Below are 20272 nucleotides of genomic sequence, written 5' to 3'. Positions count from 1 at the left end.
TATGTTATGTTGTAAATTTTAACATGAATTATGCCCCTGCTTCAGATTACTTTGACGTTTTTCTTACTCTGTACCCAATGATTTATGAAAACTTGCTTGGTAGGTCGATGTCCTCATTGTGGTTTTACAGACGTGTTTAAGACGTTTTATGTACACACTTTATTTAAATATTTATGAAATGCATATTGTTATATTTGGTAGCACTTATTTGTTTTTCCTTTGCCTCCAACCCCTTTCGATGCGTGGAACGGATGTGGGTGTGGCTAGGTCTACGTAAGGGTGCTAATTTAAGAAACTCACAAAAGCTCTGACGAAGGCCGTGAGGTCGATACATAACGCTAAATAAAGATCAGTGATACTATCAAGAGCAGTGTGCGGGTTCCTTCTTCTTTTTCCTCATCTTATCCGGCTGTTGCCATGCACCTGCAAAAAAGATAGCTCAGATGTGCGAGTGTATTTTGAATTTTGCATGCCCTGCATTCTGTAGTACAGACATGGCCTGTTCTCTGTAAGGAATTAGGAACTTTATTTTTTTATCATTATTTTAACAACAAAATGTGTTTATTTGTTTATTAGGCTACTGTGCAGTCTACAATACATACTGTAGTTAACATTATACTTCTGGCCCTTCTTTGGACACTGTGTTAACAACCCTCCAGGCGAGCTTCAATGCCATACAACTCTCCTTCCGTGGCCTCCAATTGCTCTTAAATACAAGTAAAACTAAATGCATGCTCTTCAACCGATCGCTGCCTGCACCTGCCCGCCTGTCCAACATCACTACTCTGGACGGCTCTGACTTAGAATATGTGGACAACTACAAATACCTAAGTGTCTGGTTAGACTGTAAACTCTCCTTCCAGACTCACATCAAACATCTCCAATCCAAAGTTAAATCCAGAATTGGCTTCCTATTCCGCAACAAAGCATCCTTCACTCATGCTGCCAAACATACCCTTGTAAAACTGACCATCCTACCAATCCTCGACTTCGGTGATGTCATTTACAAAATAGCCTCCAATACCCTACTCAATAAATTGGATGCAGTCTATCACAATGCCATCCGTTTTGTCACCAAAGCCCCATATACTACCCACCACTGCGACCTATACGCTCTCGTTGGCTGGCCCTCGCTTCATACTCGTCGCCAAACCCACTGGCTCCAGGTCATCTACAAGACCCTGCTAGGTAAAGTCCCCCCTTATCTCAGCTCGCTGGTGACCATAGCAGCACCCACCTGTAGCACGCGCTCCAGCAGGTATATCTCTCTGGTCACCCCCAAAACCAATTCTTCCTTTGGCCGCCTCTCCTTCCAGTTCTCTGCTGCCAATGACTGGAACGAACTACAAAAATCTCTGAAACTGGAAACACTTATCTCCCTCACTAGCTTTAAGCACCAGCTGTCAGAGCAGCTCACAGATTACTGCATCTGTACATAGCCCATCTATAATTTAGCCCAAACAACTACCTCTTTCCCTACTGTATTTATTTATTTTGCTCCTTTGCACCCCATTATTTCTATCTCTACTTTGCACATTCTTCCACTGCAAGTCTACCATTCCAGTGTTTTACTTGCTATATTGTATTTACTTCGCCACCATGGCCTTCTTTTTGCCTTCACCTCCCTTATCTCACCTCACTTGCTCACATTGTATATAGACTTATTTTTCTACTGTATTATTGACTGTATGTTTGTTTTACTCCATGTGTAACTCTGTGTTGTTGTATGTGTCGAACTGCTTTGCTTTATCTTGGCCAGGTCGCAATTGTAAATGAGAACTTGTTCTCAACTTGCCTACCTAGTTAAATAAAGGTGAAATTAAATAGAAAATAAAATAAAAAACATGGGAAAGTGCCTAATCCCTTACATAAGGGAGAGCAGGCCATGTCTGTACTACAGAATGCAGGGCACGCAGGAGACCGGTGTTATTTCATAGTTGTGATGTCTTCACTATTATTCTACAATGTAGAAAATAGTAAAAATAAAAATCCTGGAATGAGTAGGTGTGTCCAAACTTTTGACTGGTACTTGTTTAATTAATTTGAATAATACTATGGTGTTTCTATTCCATGAAAAACGAAACCCTCAGGGTGTCCCTTAGGATGGATTGGAAAATATGGCGCTGTACGACATGACGGTTGGGAGTAGGCTACAGGATTGGAGGATTCTAAATTGTTCCAATATTCTGTAAATCAGTGACATTTATTCCCATAGTAATCCATTATGGATCCATAACTAAATCAACATCTGCATTTTGAAAGAGTATTTTTTATCATTATTTTATTAACGAAATGTGTTTATTTGTTTATTAGGCTACTGTGCAGTCTGCAATACATACTGTAGTTAACATGGGACTCTTTCAAAATGCAGATGTTGATTTAGTTATGGATTCATAACAAATTACTATGGGAATAAATATCACTGATTTACAGAAATATAGGAACAAAGTTGTCTAATGAAGGAAAACCATTTAGAATCCTGTAGCCTACTCCCAACAGTCATGTTGTACATCGCCATATTTTCCATTCCATCCTAACGTTTTTAGTTTTTCTCTGAATAGAAACACCATAATATTAATCAAATTAATTAAGCCAAATTTCTTAAAATCAATCTCATATACTATGTTATTACTAAAAAGGTTTTAAATTCTCTGGTAATGCCAATATGGAATACCTTCAAATGCTTCTCAAAGATGCCCTCTGGTGGTCAACAGAAAAAAGCCTGAGAATTAAATGACGTGTCACAGAATGCTGTGGCAGCATGCAAGGTGTGCCTCAGTATCATGCATCTTTTAAAGGAGGAACCACTGTACTTGCAGAAAAAGTCTATCTGATCTGTTCTCTTGTTCACTGTTCCAGGACAAAATAGCAGAAAGACATCAATGCATGACTAAGTGAAAATTCAACTAAGTGGAAGTTAGGATTTTGACGCCAAGTGAAAGGCCATTATGCTGACTTCATGTCAGAAAAATGGCTGACTTGGTTATGTGGAAATCCACTATCTGCAAGTGGTTGAGCCTTGGCTTTTGTTGAAAAGTTTGAATCACTATTGGCTAAAATGGGTAACTTTGGGTTTGTTTCCATTCCCCTTTGAGCCTGGTTCAATTTGGCCAGAAATATTTTGTGAGGGTTTTATACAGGGCCTGTGCACAACGGTACAGATTTTACAACTACAATGTTGTACCTGAGTACTTGCACCTCTTACAGAATATTTGTTCTAATAAATGAACACTGGTACTGCAACATTGAAATAAGTCCTGGCACCTAAAATGAGTGCTGGTGCCTTTTACGTTCTACTTCAAGCACTGACTGTTGGTAATATCCGTCGTTGCTTGATATGACACACACCAGACATTTTAGAGTGACAGCTAAAAGAGACAGCTAGAAAAGAGTAGTACTGCACACTCAGTATTAACTAATGTGCAGCTTCCGGAATAAACCTGCAATACCTGAAGACACATCTTTCACACGATACGAATCCTCTCTATCGATCGACATCGGATTTCTTAAACCTCTTGCATTATTTCCTAATTTTGGCCCATTTAAATGACATAACCACAGAGGATTATGGATCGTTCTCTGAGGAGGGGGTTTAATGAAAACAGCCTCATCCAGTCTCTTTGTAGATATTGAGTTTCAACTCCATTGAGATTTTCCACTCTTAGGGGGTATGAGAAAGAAGGCTTTGCCTCATTTTATTGACTTAATAACGGAGAGGATTTTAGTTACGTAAAGATGTGCATTTCAGTCGGGTGGGAGGGTGTTTCCGTGTGTGGCAGTATGTGTGTGTGAAGATTTCTTTCTCTGAATGCACTTTACTGTAGTTAACGTGTTTTCAAGTTTCACACTCTGTGTACTGTAGGTCCATGTATGAGCATTAGCGTTTGCCATTATATTAACACGTGGCTTCTCTTCCCATGTACTGAGCCTTCACGTGTACTGAGTCATGCCACATACCGCATGATGGCCTGCATTGAACCCAGGTGATACTCATATTGTGATATACAACAATGTGAGCTGGATAGGCTACAGTAGTATGCTAACGCTAGCTATGCTAAGGGACTGTACAATTTTAGACTTCTTATGCAACGATTTTGCCGTACCAGACAAAATGTCCACATCGTGGGCAAATTGTTAGGTCGTAAACGATTGTCGGACGTCTTGGCTCATTCATTGTGACAGGGTCTAGGTCTGCCAATTAAGTACCACTACGTGCGGTCGTAGTCTCCAACAAAGTTCTGGCAGTGTCCAAAAATGTTTAGCCTTTGTCGTGTAGTGTGGCTGGTGTTATGAGCCGATGCCTAGGAACACGGCCGGCAATAAGTATACACACAATAATATTATTATTGTGAATAGTCAGATTAATCCAATAGTTTGATTTAAACATTTACACGATTCCCTAATAATGTTGTTTACATGACATCTGAAATAAGTCTACCTGATGGGATTTTGATCAATGCACAAAATCGGCAATCAAAATAAACATTCTACCATAGCGACAATGTTATTTTTGGGAAGCCTATTTGATTCTGAGTTCAGATATATAAAGTTTGTATTTCAAAACTCTTTCTTAGATGAACACTTTCAGTTTTTCCAAACTCACTTCACTCGCAGATAAGAGGGAGGCTTGTGCTTTGGGTGCTGGCACAAGCGTAGATCAAATACACCGCTGCTTTAACGACGTGCGCTGAGAGTCGGGAAGCAAGTTCAGGGAGTGTTTTAATAAACAAATTCAACATAATACAAAACAAGAAACACAAACAACGCACAGACATGAAACAGAAAAAATGATGACTGGGGAAAAAACCAAAGGGAATGACATACAGTTGAAGTCGGAAGTTTACATACACTTAGGTTGGAGTCATTAAAACTAATTTTTCAACCACTCCACAGATATCTTGTTAACAAACTATAGTTTTGGCAAGTCGGTTAGGACATCTACTTTGTGCATGACACAAGTCATTTTTCCAACAATTGTTTACAGACAGATTATTTCAATTATAATTCACTGTATCACAATTCCAGTGGGTCAGAAGTTTACATACACTTAGTTGACTGTGCCTTTAAACAGCTTGGAAAATTCCAGAAAATGATGTCATGGCTTTAGACGCTTCTGATAGGCTAATTGACATAATTTGAGTCAATTGGAGGTGTCCCTGTGGATGTATTTTAAGGCCTACCTGCATCTTTGCTTGACATCATGGGAAAATCAAAAGAAATCAGCCAAGACCTCAGAAAAAACATTGTAGACCTCCACAAGTCTGGTTCAACCTTGGGAGCAATTTCCAAACGCCTGAAGGTACCACGTTCATCTGTACAACCAATGGTACGCAAGTATAAACACCATGGGACCACGCAGCCGTCATACTGCTCAGGAAGGAGATGCATTCTGTCTCCTAGAGAAAAACGTACTTTGGTGCGAAAAGTGCGAATCAATCCCAGAACAACAGCAAAGGACCTTGTGAAGATGCTGGAGGAAACAGGTACAAAAGGATCTCTATCCACAGTAAAACGAGTCCTATATCGACATAACCTGAAAGGCCGCTCAGCAAGGAAGAAGCCACTGCTCCAAAACCGCCATAAAAAAGCCAGACTACGGTTTGCAACTGCACATGGGGACAAAGATTGTACTTTTTGGAGAAATGTCCTCTGGTCTGATGAAACAAAAATAGTACTGTTTGGCCATAATGACCATTGTTTATTTGGAGGAAAAAGGGGCAGGCTTGCAAGCCGAAGAACACCATCCCAACCGTGAAGCATGGGGGTGGCAGCATCATGTTGTGTGGGTGTTTTGCTGCAGGAGGGACTGGTGCACTTCACAAAATAGATTGCATCATGAGGTAGGAAAATGATGTGGATATATTGAAGCAACATCTCAAGACATCAGTCAGAAAGTTCCAAAGTTGTGGCAAAATGGCTTAAGGACAACAAAGTCAAGGTATTGGAGTGGTCATCACAAAGCTCTGACCTCAATCCCAAAGAAAATTTGTGGACCGAACTGAAAAAGCGTGTGCAAGCAAGGAGGCCTACAAACCTGACTCAGTTACACCAGCTCTGTCAGGAGGAATGGGCCAAAATTTACCCAACTTATTTTGGGAAGCTTGTGGAAGGCAACCCGAAACATTTGATCCAAGTTAAACAATTTACAGGCAATGTTACCAAATACTAATTGAGTGTATGTTAACTTCTGACCCACTGGGAATCTGATGAAAGAAATAAAAGCTGAAATAAATCATCCTCTCTACTATTGTTCTGACATTTCACATTCTTAAAATAAAGTGGTGATCCTAACTGACCTAAAACAGTGAATTTTTACTCTGAAATAAATGTCAGGATTTGTGAAAAACTGAGTTTAAATGTATTTGGCTAAGGTGTATGTAAACTTCTGACTTCAACTGTAGGTGCTGTTGAATTCTAGCTATTTTGAAGAAAAAGCCAAAACAGGATTTATTCAGTGATATGAGGCACTCTTTTGGTGTAGGCATCTGTCACAATGAATCTACAGATGGTGTTTAAATCAGATTTCTGACAAATCTACCGCACAGCCAACAAAGTAACTACGGTGCTGGAAGATTAGACTCAGATGAAGAGAGAGAAAAAACTCAGTGCACTTAGATGCCAATTTCAGTAAGAATTAGATCAGATGGCAATTTCAGTAAGCAATGTTCTAAGCTTTCGGTCAAAGCAGCTGAGCAGAAATCAGACTTATAAATTCTAACCACTATGCCAGATGATCAATGCTGTGTAGACATTGTGGATGATGGTGCTCAGTCATCTCTCTCTAAACCACAGACCATGTTCCTGTTTGATTCCTTCCTTCCTTCCTACCTTCCTTCCTTCCTTCCTTCCTTCCTTCCTTCCTAGAAGTAATCACTGATTGGATCTGTGAAAGCTATGCACCCGAAGCTTTGATCGATGCTTTTCCTTTTCCTTTGAAATCTAAATCTGTTCAAACCAGCCATCAGAAAGGAAATGCCACCCTTTTGCAAACCTTAACAGGGCCCATCACCAAGTCACATTCACTTAGAGGCAGTGTGTGTTGGTGTGACTGTGGCCTGAACGTGTGAAGGTCGCTAGGTGGTGAGGGAAGCAGCTGGTGCCCAGGGGAGGCAGGTTGAGTGGTGGGGCCTGATGTATCCGCCAACTGCCCCCTGGAGAAGCGCTGACCTGGGCTCTGGGTGTTATAGCTGCAAAACAAGGTAGCCTAAGTACTCAGATAGCACAGTATGGCACTGATATATTTACTAATACAATAAAGAGGGAGAGAGAGAAAGGGAGAGCGAGAGGAAGAGAGAGAGAGGAGGAGATAAGAGAGCGAACAAGACAAAGGGCAAATGAGATGAGTGGATTTGAGTGGAGAAACGGTGATACAGAACAAGAGCAATAGAGAAATGAATGAGGTCCTAAGAGTGCAGCATGACACAGAGATTTACCAATTCCAAAATGAGAACCGCTCAATAGCAGGAAGAGAAAGACAAAGGGAAGGAGAGATGAGGAAGGAGTGGGTGACACATGGGGAGAGAGAAAGAAAAAAGGAGGTTGTGATATAGACATGCACTGCCAAATGGCCTTTTCAATTCTTACCCTCGAGCAAAATCAAAGCCCTCCATACTGAGTGGCAGAGCGGAGAATAATGAAGGGAGGAGAGAAGAAGGGGTGAATGTAGGGAGGCCTGGATGAAGGCCTTGTGTTGAATCAGAAAAGCAAGATACGGTGGCAAGTAAGAGAGAGGGAGGGAGAGATGAGCGAGTGAGAGTGACAGAGAGAGAAAGAGAGAGTGGATAGAGCTGTTCTATCCTCTAACCGATCGCCCTTTGATGAACTACACACTTAATCCCCCTTCGACGCACACAAGGGAATCAAATACCAACTGCGTGCCAAAGTGGCTCACGACACCTAAACAACAAGGTAGTGATTGATTAGATTACGCTAAACCCCGGTGACTTCCACAAGCTGCCGCTAAAGTTGTGGCTAATGTGTTTTGTTGGAGAAGGGGGCCATATAGGCCTCGTAAACAACAATTACTCAGAGGCAGAGTGACATTTGTGTCTCAGTTGTTTACCGCTGGAGTGACAAACGAGGACTTAACGTTATGACATGGGAGCTGGTAAGGAATTCATAATCTGTCGTAAAGGAGTTGGCTCATTGAACTTAATTTGAAGTTCACTGAAGTTTCTATGACGTGAGGGACGTGTGGCTTTTGTTTTGATTTGTATGTCCACATTTGTCGGTAAAGTATGGTGTGTACTTTGAAGGTGTCCATTTTGACCCATATGTTTCTCCTTTCACTGTTTTATGTTGTAGATTGATAAATCACTCCTGACTGATGTGATTGGTCAGTTTCTTCTAACTGGAACAAACGGTTTAATTCACAGTCATTAATCTATTAATAGTATATGTTCCCCGCTGAACATAATGCTGGTGACTAGTGCTGTGTTTTTTCTGGTGACCAGCTTTCGCTGTGTTTTTGCTGGTGATCAGCAACACCAGCATAAATTGGTCACCAGCATACCAGCATGAGTTGGTCACCAGCATCACCAGCTGGTCGGCCAACCTCACCACCTACCCCCCTTTTGTAGCCACCCTTTGCCTTGATGACAGCTTTGCACACTCTTGGCATTCTCTCAACCAGCTTCACCTGGAATGCTTTTTCAACAGTCTTGGAAAGGGAGTTTCCACATATGCTGAGCACGTCTTGGGTGCTTTTCCTTCACTCTGCGGTCCGACTCATTCTAAACATCTCAATTTGGTTGAGGTCGGAGGATTATGGAGGCCAGGTCATCTGATGCAGCACTCCATCACTCTCCTTCTTGGTAAAATAGCCTTTACACAGCCTGGAGGTGTGTTGGGTCATTGTCCTGTTGAAAAACAAATGATAGTCCCAGTAAGCCAAAACCAGATGGGATGGCGTATCCCTGCAGAATGCTGTGATAGCCATGCTGGTTAAGTGTGCCTTGAATTCTAAACACCATAACACCTCCTCCTCCATGCTTTATGGTGGGAAATACACATGCAGAGATCATTCGCTCACCCACACCGGTCTGACAAAGTCACGTCGGTTCGAAACAAAAATCTACAATTTGGACTCCAGACCAAAGGACACATTTCCACCGGTCTAATGTCCATTGCTCGTGTTTCTTGGCCCAAGCAAGTCTCTTCTTATTCTTATTATTGGTGTCCTTTATTAGTGTTTTTTTTGCAGCAAATCGACCATGAAGGCCTGATTTACACAGTCTTCTCTGAACAGTTGATGTTGAGATGTGTCTGTTACTTGAACTCTGAAGCATTTATTTGGGCTACAATTTCTGAGGCTGGTAACTCTAATGAACTTATCGTCTGAAGCAGAGGTAACTCTGGGTCTTTAGTTCCTGTGGCGGTCCTCATGAGAGCCACTTTCAAAGTTCTTGAAATGTTCCTGATTGACTGACCTTCATGTCTTAAAGTAATGATGGACTGTCGTTGCTTATTTGAGCTGATCTTGCCATAATATGGACTTGTTTTTTTACCAAATAGGGCTATATTCTGTATACCCCCTACTTTGTCACAACACAACTGACTGGCTCAAATGCATTAAGAAGGAAAGAAATTCCACAAATTAACTTTTAAGGCACACCTGTTAATTGAAATGCATTCCAGGTGACTACCTCATGAAGCTGGTTGAGAGAATGCCAAGAGTGTGCAAAGCTGTCATCAAGGCAAAGGGCGGCTATTATAAGAATCTCAAATAAACATATATTTTGATTTGTTTAACACTTATTTGATTTCTACATGATTCCATTTGTGTTGTTTCATAGTTTTGACGTCTTCACTATTATTCTACAATGTAGAAAATAGTAAAAATAAAGAAAAACCCTTGAATGAGTAGGTGTTCTAAAACATTTGACTGGTAGTGTATGCAAATATTTCCCCTTTTGTGCTTTACACCTCCAGCAGAATAATACAATTTCTGAGTGCATGTTATTCAGTTTAACTGGCATATATGTACATTATATGGATGGTCTTAAACTGCAGTAATTTATGTCTGAGATTATATGAACATGACTTGGCATTCTAACATATCTTTATCCATTAATCATCAGAATAATTGAATAAATGGCACCAAACGATCAGATAACATGAGTTACAGGCAGATGTACTGCTTCATTAAGCTGGGCTAGCATAGCCACGTCCCTCTCTGTGAATTATGGTTTAGGTACAAGAATGCTAGCTTGCTTGCTAAAGCCCTTCCAACACTGTACAGTGCATTCAGAAAGTATTCATACCCCTTGAGTTATTCCACATTTTGTTGTGTTACAGCCTGAATTTAAAATGGAATAAATATGTTTTTTTAATCATCTATCTACAAACAAATTCCCATAATGACAAAGAAAAAACATGTTTGTAGATACAGAAATATATAATTTACATAACTATTTAAACCCCCTGAGTTAATACATGTTAGAATCTCCTTTGGCAGCGATTACAGCTGTGAGTCTTACTGGGTAAGTCACTAAGAGCCATCCACACCTGGATTGTACAATATTTGACCATTATTATTTAAGAAATTCTTCAAGTTTTGTCAAATTGGTTGTTGATCATTGCTAGACAATAGAGGTTGACCGATTTATGATTTTTCAATGCCGATACCGATACCGATTATTGGAGGACCAAAAAAGCCGGTACCGATTAATCGGCCGATTTTTATTTAAATTAATGTTTTATTTATTTATTTGTAATAATGACAATTACAACAATACTGAATGAGCACTTTTATTTTAACTTAATATAATACATCAATCAAATCAATTTAGCCTCAAATAAATAATGAAACATGTTAAATTTCGTTTAAATAATGCAAAAACAAAGTGTTGGAGAAGAAAGTAAAAGTGCAATATGTGCCATGTAAGAAAGCTAACGTTTAAGTTCCTTGCTCAGAACATATGAAAGCTGGTGGTTCCTTTTAACATGAATTTTCAATATTCCCAGGTAAGAAGTTTTAGGTTGTGTCACGACTTCAACCGAGGCAGGCTCTCCTTCCCGTTCGGGTGGCGCTCGGCGGTCGTCGTCACCGGCCTACTAGCTGCCACTGACTCTTTTTCCTCCCCCTCCTTATGTGTTTATTTGTATCACCTGTGTTCAGTTAATTGTTAATTAGTGTGGCTTTATTAGTCAGCCAGCCCGTACGCTTCTTTGTGCGGGATTGTTTCATTGTGGCTTTTGGATTTCGGGAGTGGATGTTATTATTGTGGACTGGGTTTGTTTATCGTGTCGTTGGACCGTTGTGTGTGACACCCAGTACGTCCGTGTTGGACATTGCGTTTGCAAGTTGAGTATTAAAAGACTCAACATATTGAAGCTCTGCTGTTCCTGCGTCTGACTTCGCACCTCCCGACACTCAGAGCGTTACAGGTTGAGGTTAGTATAGGAATTATAGGACTATTTCTCTCTTTACCATTTGTATTTCATATACCTTTGACTATTGGATGTTCTTATAGGCACTATAGTATTGCCAGTGTAACAGTATAGCTTCCGTCCCTCTCCTCGCCCCTACCTGGGCTCGAACCAGGAACACATCGAAAACAGCCACCCTCGAAGCATCGTTACCCATCGCTCCACAAAAGCCGCGGCCCTTGCGGAGCAAGGGGAACAACTACTCTCAGAGCGAGTGACGTTTAAAACGCTATTAGCGCGCACCCCGCTAACTAGCTAGCCATTTCACATCGGTTACACCAGCCTAATCTCGGGAGTTGCTAGGCTTGAAGTCATAAACAGAGCTGTGCTTGAAGCATTGTGAAGAGCTGCTGGCAAACACACGAAAGTGCTGTTTGAATGAATGCTTATGAGCCTGCTGCTGCCTACCACCGCTCAGTCAGACTGCTCTATCAAATATCAAATCATAGACTTAATTATAACATAATAACACAGAAATACGAGCCTTAGGTCATTAATATGGTCAAATCCGGAAACTATCATTTCGAAAGTAAAACGTTTATTCTTTCAGTGAAATACGGAACCGTTTCGTATTTTATCTAACGGGTGGCATCCATAAGTCTAAATATTCCTGTTACATTGCACAACCTTCAATGTTATGTCATAATTAAATCCCTGAGCGATTTCCTTCCTCTCCGGCAACTGAGTTGGGAAGGACGCCTGTATCTTTGTAGTGACTGGGTTTATTGATACACCACCTAAAGTATAATTCATAATTTCACCTTTTTTCAAAAAAGGATATTCAATGTCAGATATTTTTTGTCCTTAAGCCATTTTGCCACAACTTTGGAAGTATGCTTGGGGTCATTGTCCATTTGAAAGACCCGTTTGCGACCAAGCTTAAACTTCCTGACTGATGTCTTGAGATGTTGCTTCAATATATCCACATCATTTTCCTACCTTATGATGCAATCTATTTTGTGAAGTGCACCAGACCCTCCTGCAGCAAAGCACCCCCACAACATGATGCTGCCACCCCCGTCCTTCACGGTTGGGATGGTGTTCTTCACCTTTCAAGCATCCCCCTTTTTCCTCCAAACATAACGATGGTCATTATGACCAAACAGTTATATTTTTGTTTCATCAGACCAGAGGACATTTCTCCAAAAAGTACAATCTTTGTCCCCATGTGCAGTTGAAAACCGTAGTCTGGCTTTTTTATGGCGGTTTTGGAGCAGTGGCTTCTTCCTTGCTCAGCGGCCTTTCAGGTTATGTCGATATAGGACTCGTTTTTACTGTGGATAGAGGTACCTGTTTCCTCCAGCATCTTCACAGGGTCCTTTGCTGTTGTTCTGGAATTGATTTGCACTTTTCGCACCAACGTACGTTCATCTCTAGGAGACAGAAAGTGTCTCCTTCCTGAGTGATATGACGGCTGCGTGGTCCCATGGTGTTTATACTTTGCGTACTGTTGTTTGTACAGATAAACATGGTACCTTCAGGCGTTTGGAAATTGCTCCCAAGGATGAACCAGACTTGTGGAGGTCTACACTTTTTTTTTCTTCTGAGGTCTTGGCTGATTTCTTTTGATTTCCCCATGATGTTAAGCAAAGAGGCACTGCGTTTGAAGGTAGGCCTTGAAATACATCCACAGGTACACCTCCAATTGACTCAAATTATGTCAATTAGCCTATCAGAAGCTTCTAAAGCCATGACATCATTTTCTGGAATTTTCCAAGCTGTTTAAAGCCATAGTCAACATAGTGTATGTAAACTTCTGACCCACTGGAATTGTGATATAGTGAATTATAAGTGAAATGATCTGTCTTTAATCAATTGTTGGGAAAATTACTTGTGTCATGCACAAAGTAGATGTCCTAACCGACTTGCCAAAACTATAGTTTGTTAACAAGAAATTTGTAGAGTGGTTGAAAAATTTGTTTTAATGACTCCAACCTAAGTATATGTAAACTTCCGACTTCAACTGTAGATTCTTCTCCTGTTTGCTTTTTACCACCATGAAATAAATAATTGTATTTGATCAAATTAAAATACATGATGCCATTTCAATTATGTATAGTACATGTATACAATCATACTGTTAATCATTTTCGTTAATCGTTTATCATCTCCAATGCTTTTTGTTGCCTTTGAAAACCACCACAGAAAACCTGTCAGACAGCGCATTACATGAAAATCCGAGACCCTGCTAAACCAGCCATCAGCTCGACTACGACAAGCTAATAAAAGGTTGTGACACTATTAACATCTAACACACTCGAAAACAAGACCAAATCAAATTACCACCAGATTTTTTCTTCTTCGTTGATTCGATTCGGGGGCGACTGTGAAAAACGGCTTAAATCCAGCCGGCTGTATGTACTGTAAGCAGAGATGTATAATTAACGACAGCAGGGCTTGATACTAAACGCTGAGTAATCTGGATCAAACGTCGCCCGTGCCAGCTACACCAACCAACAGATTGGTCTAGAAAGAAGGGGAGATGGAGGAGACTGTGAGCTGGGGGGGACCAGGGTTCTCTTTCACACTGCGGCCAACTGTACATTTGCTGTATTAAATGTTCTTGTCATGTCTCTAGGGTTGATGCTAGAAAACAAAATATGTTGGCTGAGTGGTTGTGCTTCTGGATGTGCGTCAGTGACATGGGGATGTTGTTCTGTTTATATACAGTAGGTCCATGGAGATACTAGGGCTGAATTCTATTTAGACCCCTTGCCCCTTACATACACCCTAGACATTCCTGTAGTTGTGAGTGGATTGGATAGAATTCCATATCGACACCGAGCCTTTACAACCTAGACCTAGGATTCGATAGATATACGCATCATGGTGATAGCTTCACCATTGTGTTTAATAGGCCCAAGGGGATAGAAGGGCTCGCTCACTCTCCTGATACACCTATCTGCTATTATGGTGATGAGCAATGTAGCAGAAACTAGCAGAAACCCCAAATGACTTACACCTACTCAGTCGCCTCAGGTCTGCGAAGTGGAGTGAGTGAGGGCAGCAGGGGAGGGTGTTGGAATGGAACGCAGCCTAACAAGTCATCTCTGCCTTCCCTCCCTTCCTCCCTCCCCTCCAGGCAAACAGACGTGCCCTCCGGAGAAGTTTGACTGCGGCGGCTCTACCAACAAGTGTGTCTCAATGTCGTGGCGATGCGACGGCGAGCGGGACTGCGAGAACGGGTCAGACGAGGAGGACTGTGCCGCCGGTGAGTGTAATGGACAGCTGTCAATCGAAGGCCATAGAAACGACTTATTGGCAGAGACAGGTGTCCTCACGCTAAGGATGGGCAGTAGTCACTGCCAAAGTGCCTGACTGAATTTATTATGGAAAACTATGGCGAAAATAGAAGGGGGGAAAAGCTTTTATAAGGTGTTCTGCTCAGTTGTCAGTTGACGAGACAGATTACATTTGTAGTTGAGCAAGAGTAAAGGAACCAGGGAAAGTGTTGGGGGGGGGGGGGGGGGGTGACATGAAGTGGCTTCTATGAGAAATAGAGGCAGGGGTGTGTTACCCCAGGTAGTAGGTTACCCCAAGCTACCAGTTAGGGTGCAGTATATTCACTGTGTTTGTGCATGTTCTTTGAGACATAAAATGAATCAATAGGATGCATTACCTGTCAAACCTAGCAAGTCAACAAATTCTTATTTACGATGACGACCTACCCCGGCCAAACCCGGACGACACTGAGTCAATTGTGCGCCACCCTATGGGACTTCCAATCACAGCCGGATGTGATATAGCCTGGATTTGACCCAGGGACTGTAGTGACGCCTTTGCACTGAGATGCAGTGCCTCAGACCGCTGCGCCACTCGAGAGTGTTTCCACGACATAGACTAACCAGGTAGTAGGTGCCAGGTGCACCGGTTTGAATGTGTCAAGAACTGCAACGCTACTGGGTCTTTCATGCTCAATTGTTTCCTCTGTGTATCAAGAATGGTCCACCACCCAAAAGACATTCAGCCAACTTGACACAACTGTTGGAAGCATTGGAGTCAACTTGAGCCAGCATCCCTGTGGAACGCTTTCGACACCTTGTAGAGTCCATGCCCTGACAAATTGAGGCTGTTCTGGGGGCAAAGGGAGCGGGGTGAAACTCAATGTTAGGAAGGTTTTCTTAATGTTTTGTACACGGTGTATATCTGGCGCTAATAGTGGAAGGTTAGTGTTTCACAGTATTACTTACCCACCAGTGTTGTGATTGGCTGTGATATTCGCCTATTGATTTCTCGGTTGGCTGTTCTGACTTTGTGGAAATCGCTAATTTCCAGGTTGCTAAAATTCTAAACTTTTTGCTCCATTTCAGTTTATGTGAGAAAACAAGCACTGAATAGTGTAGGGAATCACCAGCATTAAACAGCTGTAAAAATTACATTTTTTGGTTATTGAAAGAATACAGTGCCTTCAGAAAGTTTTCACACTCTTTGACATTTTCCACATTTTGTTGTGTTACAAGGTGGGATTTAAATTAATTTAATTGTCATTATTTGTCAACGATCTACACAAAATCTTCCTTATTGTCAATGTGTATAGTACAATACAACCATTTTCAGGTCTTGCCATAGATTTTCATGCAGATTTAAGTCAAAACTGTAACTCGGCCACTCAGGAACATTCACTGTTTTCTTGGTAAGCAACTCCAGTGTATATTTGGCCTTAACCTTTAGGTTATTGTCCTGCTGAATGGTGAATTCATCTCCCAGTGTCTGGTGAAAATCAGACTGAACCAGGTTTTCTTCTAGGATTTTACCTGTGCTTAGCTTCATTCTGTTTCTTTTTTATCCTGAAAAACTCCCCAGTCCTTAACGATTACAAGCATATCCATAACATGATGCAGCCACCACTATGCTTGAAAATATGGGGAGTGGTACTCAGTAATGTGTTGTATTGGATTTGCCCCAAACATAACACTTTGTATTCAGGACAAAAAGTTAATAGCTTTGCCACATTTTTTACAGTATTACTTTAGTGCCTTGTTTTAAACAGGAAGCATGTTTTGGAATATTTGTATTCTGTACAGTCTTCCTTCTTTTCACTCTGTCAATTAGGTTAGTATTGTGGAGTAACTACAATGTTGTTGATCCATCTTCAGTTTTCTCCTATCACAGCCAATCAACTCTGTAACTGTTTTAAAGTCACCATTGGCCTCATGGTGAAATCCCTGAGATACCCCTGTATCTTTGTAGTAACTGGGTTTATTGATCCAAAGTGTAATTAATAACTTCACCATGCTCAAAAAGGGATATTCAATGTCTGCTTTTTGTACATCTAGCAAAAAGTGTCCTTCTTTGAGAGGCATTGGAAAACCTCCCTGGTCTTTGTGGTTGAATCTGTGTTTGAAATTCACTACTCGACTGAAGTACCTTACAGATAATTGTATGTGTGGGGTACAGACATGGGGTAGTCATTCAAAAATGGTGTTAAACACTATTATTGCACACAGAGTGAGTCCATGCAACTTATTATGTGACTTTTTTAGGCTTGCCAAAACAAAGGGGCTGAGTACTTCTTAACTCTAGACATAACAGCTTCTCATTTTGAATTAATTTGTACAAATAACTCCACTTTGACATTATTGGGTATTGTGTGTAGTAGGCCAGTGACCAAAAAAATCTTAATTTAAGGCATTTGAAATTCAGTACTGACTGAACATGTATGTCATTCTGCAGCAGTACCCTTGTCATAGAATTGGGTTTAAACAATTGTCACCATGTTACAATTCTATGTATCTTTAAATAGGCCCACTATTGTGTGACATTAAAGTGTTTTCTTCTTAGAGATCCCTATCTTCTCCATATCTGGCTTTTTGGTGTTTCTTTTCTCCGTATGCTTATCTTCTGACGATGGAGGACACGACAGCTCGGTGTGCAGATTTCTCGGCATAGCAAATGGCACCGTACTCCCTACGTAGTGCACTACTTTTTATCAGGGCCTGTCAAAAGTAGTGTTCTGTGTAGGGAATAGAGTCCCATTTGGGACGCATCCCCTATCGATGGAAACAGGGGCTAATGAATAAATCAGCTCTGCTGAGAAAATACATAGACTTTGATGCACAAATCAAAGGTTGCAATTCAATATCAAGTATGAGAATCAGTGTGTATAGAATTTTGGCGGCCGGCGAGAGCTTTGGTATCTTCCATGACTTATCGCAACCATAGCGATAGGAAGAGATACCAATTCAACTAGACCCAGCTTTGCATGGTGCAAGTGCCAATCCATCAACAATGGATGATGACATCACCCTCCTCTTTACCTAATCACGTGCCACCCTGGTGTGTCTCCACACACTCATACACACACCCCGCCATGACTACACTCCTGCCCTACTTTACACAGCAGCGTGAAGAATTGCCTTCTCCTCTTCTCTCGTGCCCTCTTCTCTCCCGCATGTCAGGGGAAAATTGATTGAAGCGAAAGCACCACGGGAGGCTGAATGTTTGGACTTTGAAGATTGTGTGCCGCCGTGGCATGCGCACCGAAAGCCACACTTGGAGAAACCCTGTCTTATTTTCCCCAGATGAGGGAAAGAGCAGAGAGAAGGAGAAAAACATGCTGTATGTTTTCCTGGAATCGTTTGGGTCCCCAAGGTTTTGTGTGTCCTGTGTGTTCTTATTTTTAACTAGGAAAGTCAGTTAGGAACAAATTCTTATTTTCAATGATGGCCTAGGAACAGTGGGTTAACTGCCTTGTTCAGGGGCAGAATGACAGATTTTTTCCTTGTCAGCTCGGGGATTTGATTTTCCAACCTTTTGGTTACTAGTCCTGTACTCTAACCACTAGGCTACTTGCCGCCGCAGGCTACCTGCCGCTCGACTTCACAGCATTCGCTCAATTTATATTTCATCAAATTGTAAATCAAAACAACTATTTACTCCTCTCAGATATGGTCTGTGAGCATTTACTACAGTACATCATAGAACATTCCAAAATAGACCTGGTTTCAAGTACTATTTCAAATCTTTGTTTTTTATTTAGCCAGACGGGCATGGTTTGTGCTTTTGCGTTTATTCTACTGGTCCCATTGCGCCACGCAAGTACAATCAAGCCAAATTCAACCGTATTTGATCCAAGGTCTGTGTAATATACGTCTATGCCACTTTACCCATAACACTCCTTTGGCTAAAGGAGCTAATGGTTGACTGAAAATGGCACACCCACTAGTATTACGAGATCCCACTGACTTTCGCCGTAATACCTTCTTAAGTTTTTAGCTGTACTCAGCCCGGGTCCATTGAGAGCCCTTCTAGCCTGCTCTAATCTCTTTCTCAATCTAATTTCTCCATTGACCCCTCCAGACTAAGCCTCTCAGTGATGACTTCAGGCCAGTGGCCACTGCCTCCCCTAGAGCTCAAACACTGCGGGGCTTGTAGAGTATATAGTATGGCATCCATATTAGCATTTCCCTCAGTTGTCAGACGGATCTCACTTTATTGTCAAAACTCCGTCAGTGGTCAGTTTTCAGACAAAAGTCCCTCTCGGTCTAGGCAGTCAAGTTGCGTCTGAGGACTGAGTACGGAAGGACTTCAGAATATGGATGCTGTAATATTAGGATTGGGAGTTACTGGTCGGGTAATCTGATGCTACGGTAGATTTTCGATTTTAATAATAGGCATCATTTCTACCGTTACTACATTGGTATAATACTGTAGGGGCCTGAGTTTTTCTGACCTGGTTCTTCCAATGTTGACCTGGCCACATGGTCAGGGAAATCAGTGATTGTAAATAGACTACTGCAGTATTGTAGCCTGTGAACACTGAGTGAATCCTGAGGACATGGAGATTATGATACCACACCACCACAGTGATAACGCACCTGGTCTGTAGTAGATGATAATTGATTGCCTGCCGGCATCGGTCGGAGACGTACTGTGTTATGAAGCTCTAATTAAATACGTCCGAGGGCCTCAGATCTTTAATAGTGTGTATGTGTTTTTGGTTTTACTATCGTTGTGGGGACCAGAACCCCTCACAAGGATAGTAAAACAAGGATAATTATTTTAAGTTTAGAGGTTAGGTTTAGGGTAGGGGTTTGGGGTTAAGGTTAGGGTTATGGAAAATATGATTTTGAATGGTATCAGATGTTTGGTCCCCACAAGGATAGTAAAACAAACGTGCGTGTGCCTGGAGATATGCTAAATGGATGGAATTACCACCGGCAGCTCTGATAATGCAACTCTGTCTGACTGACAATAAAGTTTTAATTTAATTGAATTAGATTGACTCGCCATTCAGAGAGGAGAATTGACTTCAAAGAAGTTGTAACACACTGTCTCCGTGTTGTATTTGTGTTTCGTGTTTGTATTCACCAGGAGAATGTGCATTAAGGTGCATTGACAATGACTGGCACATATAATAATACATGCCATTCCTCGCAGCCAGCCAGTTAGCAGCTAGATACATTTTACATTACATTTAAGTGATTTAGCAGACGCGTTTATCCAAAAGCGTGCATTCATCATAAGACAACTAGGTGAGATAACCACATCTCATAGTCGTAGTAAATACATTTTTCCTCAATACAGAAGTTATCAGCGAAGTCGGTGCTAGTAGGAAAAGACAAGTGCAGTTTTTTATTCATATTTTTTTTATGGGGGTTTGGAATAAGATTTCAATGTTTTATTTAAGATACTGTTTGAAGATGTAGGTTTTCAGTTGTTTTTGGAAGATGGGCAGGGACTCAGGGACACCATTGGGGTGCCAGGACAGGGAAGAGCTTTGACTGGGCTGAGCAAGCACCAGAGGTGGCAGAACAGAGTGTTCGGATTGGGGTGTAGGGTTTGAGCATAGCCTGAAGGTAGGGAGGGGCAGTTCCCCTTGCTGCTCTGTAGGCAAGCACCA

General features: G+C 41.5%; 1 protein-coding gene across 3 annotated transcripts in view; it reads left to right on the top strand.

Moving 5' to 3' along the window:
- LOC139551130 (low-density lipoprotein receptor-related protein 8-like) overlaps nt 1-20272 on the top strand; it is a 170050-nt gene that overhangs the window by 87434 nt on the left and 62344 nt on the right. For all 3 annotated transcript variants that reach the window (XM_071362540.1, XM_071362539.1, XM_071362538.1), the window contains one exon: nt 14513-14641. In XM_071362540.1, the coding sequence (XP_071218641.1) occupies nt 14513-14641 (129 nt within the window). The remainder of the gene's footprint in view (nt 1-14512; nt 14642-20272) is intronic.

The sequence above is a fragment of the Salvelinus alpinus genome, chromosome 23 (genome assembly GCF_045679555.1).
Source record: "Salvelinus alpinus chromosome 23, SLU_Salpinus.1, whole genome shotgun sequence".
In the NCBI taxonomy this organism is placed as follows: Eukaryota; Metazoa; Chordata; class Actinopteri; order Salmoniformes; family Salmonidae; genus Salvelinus; species Salvelinus alpinus.
This window is presented reverse-complemented; position numbering and strand designations above follow the sequence as displayed.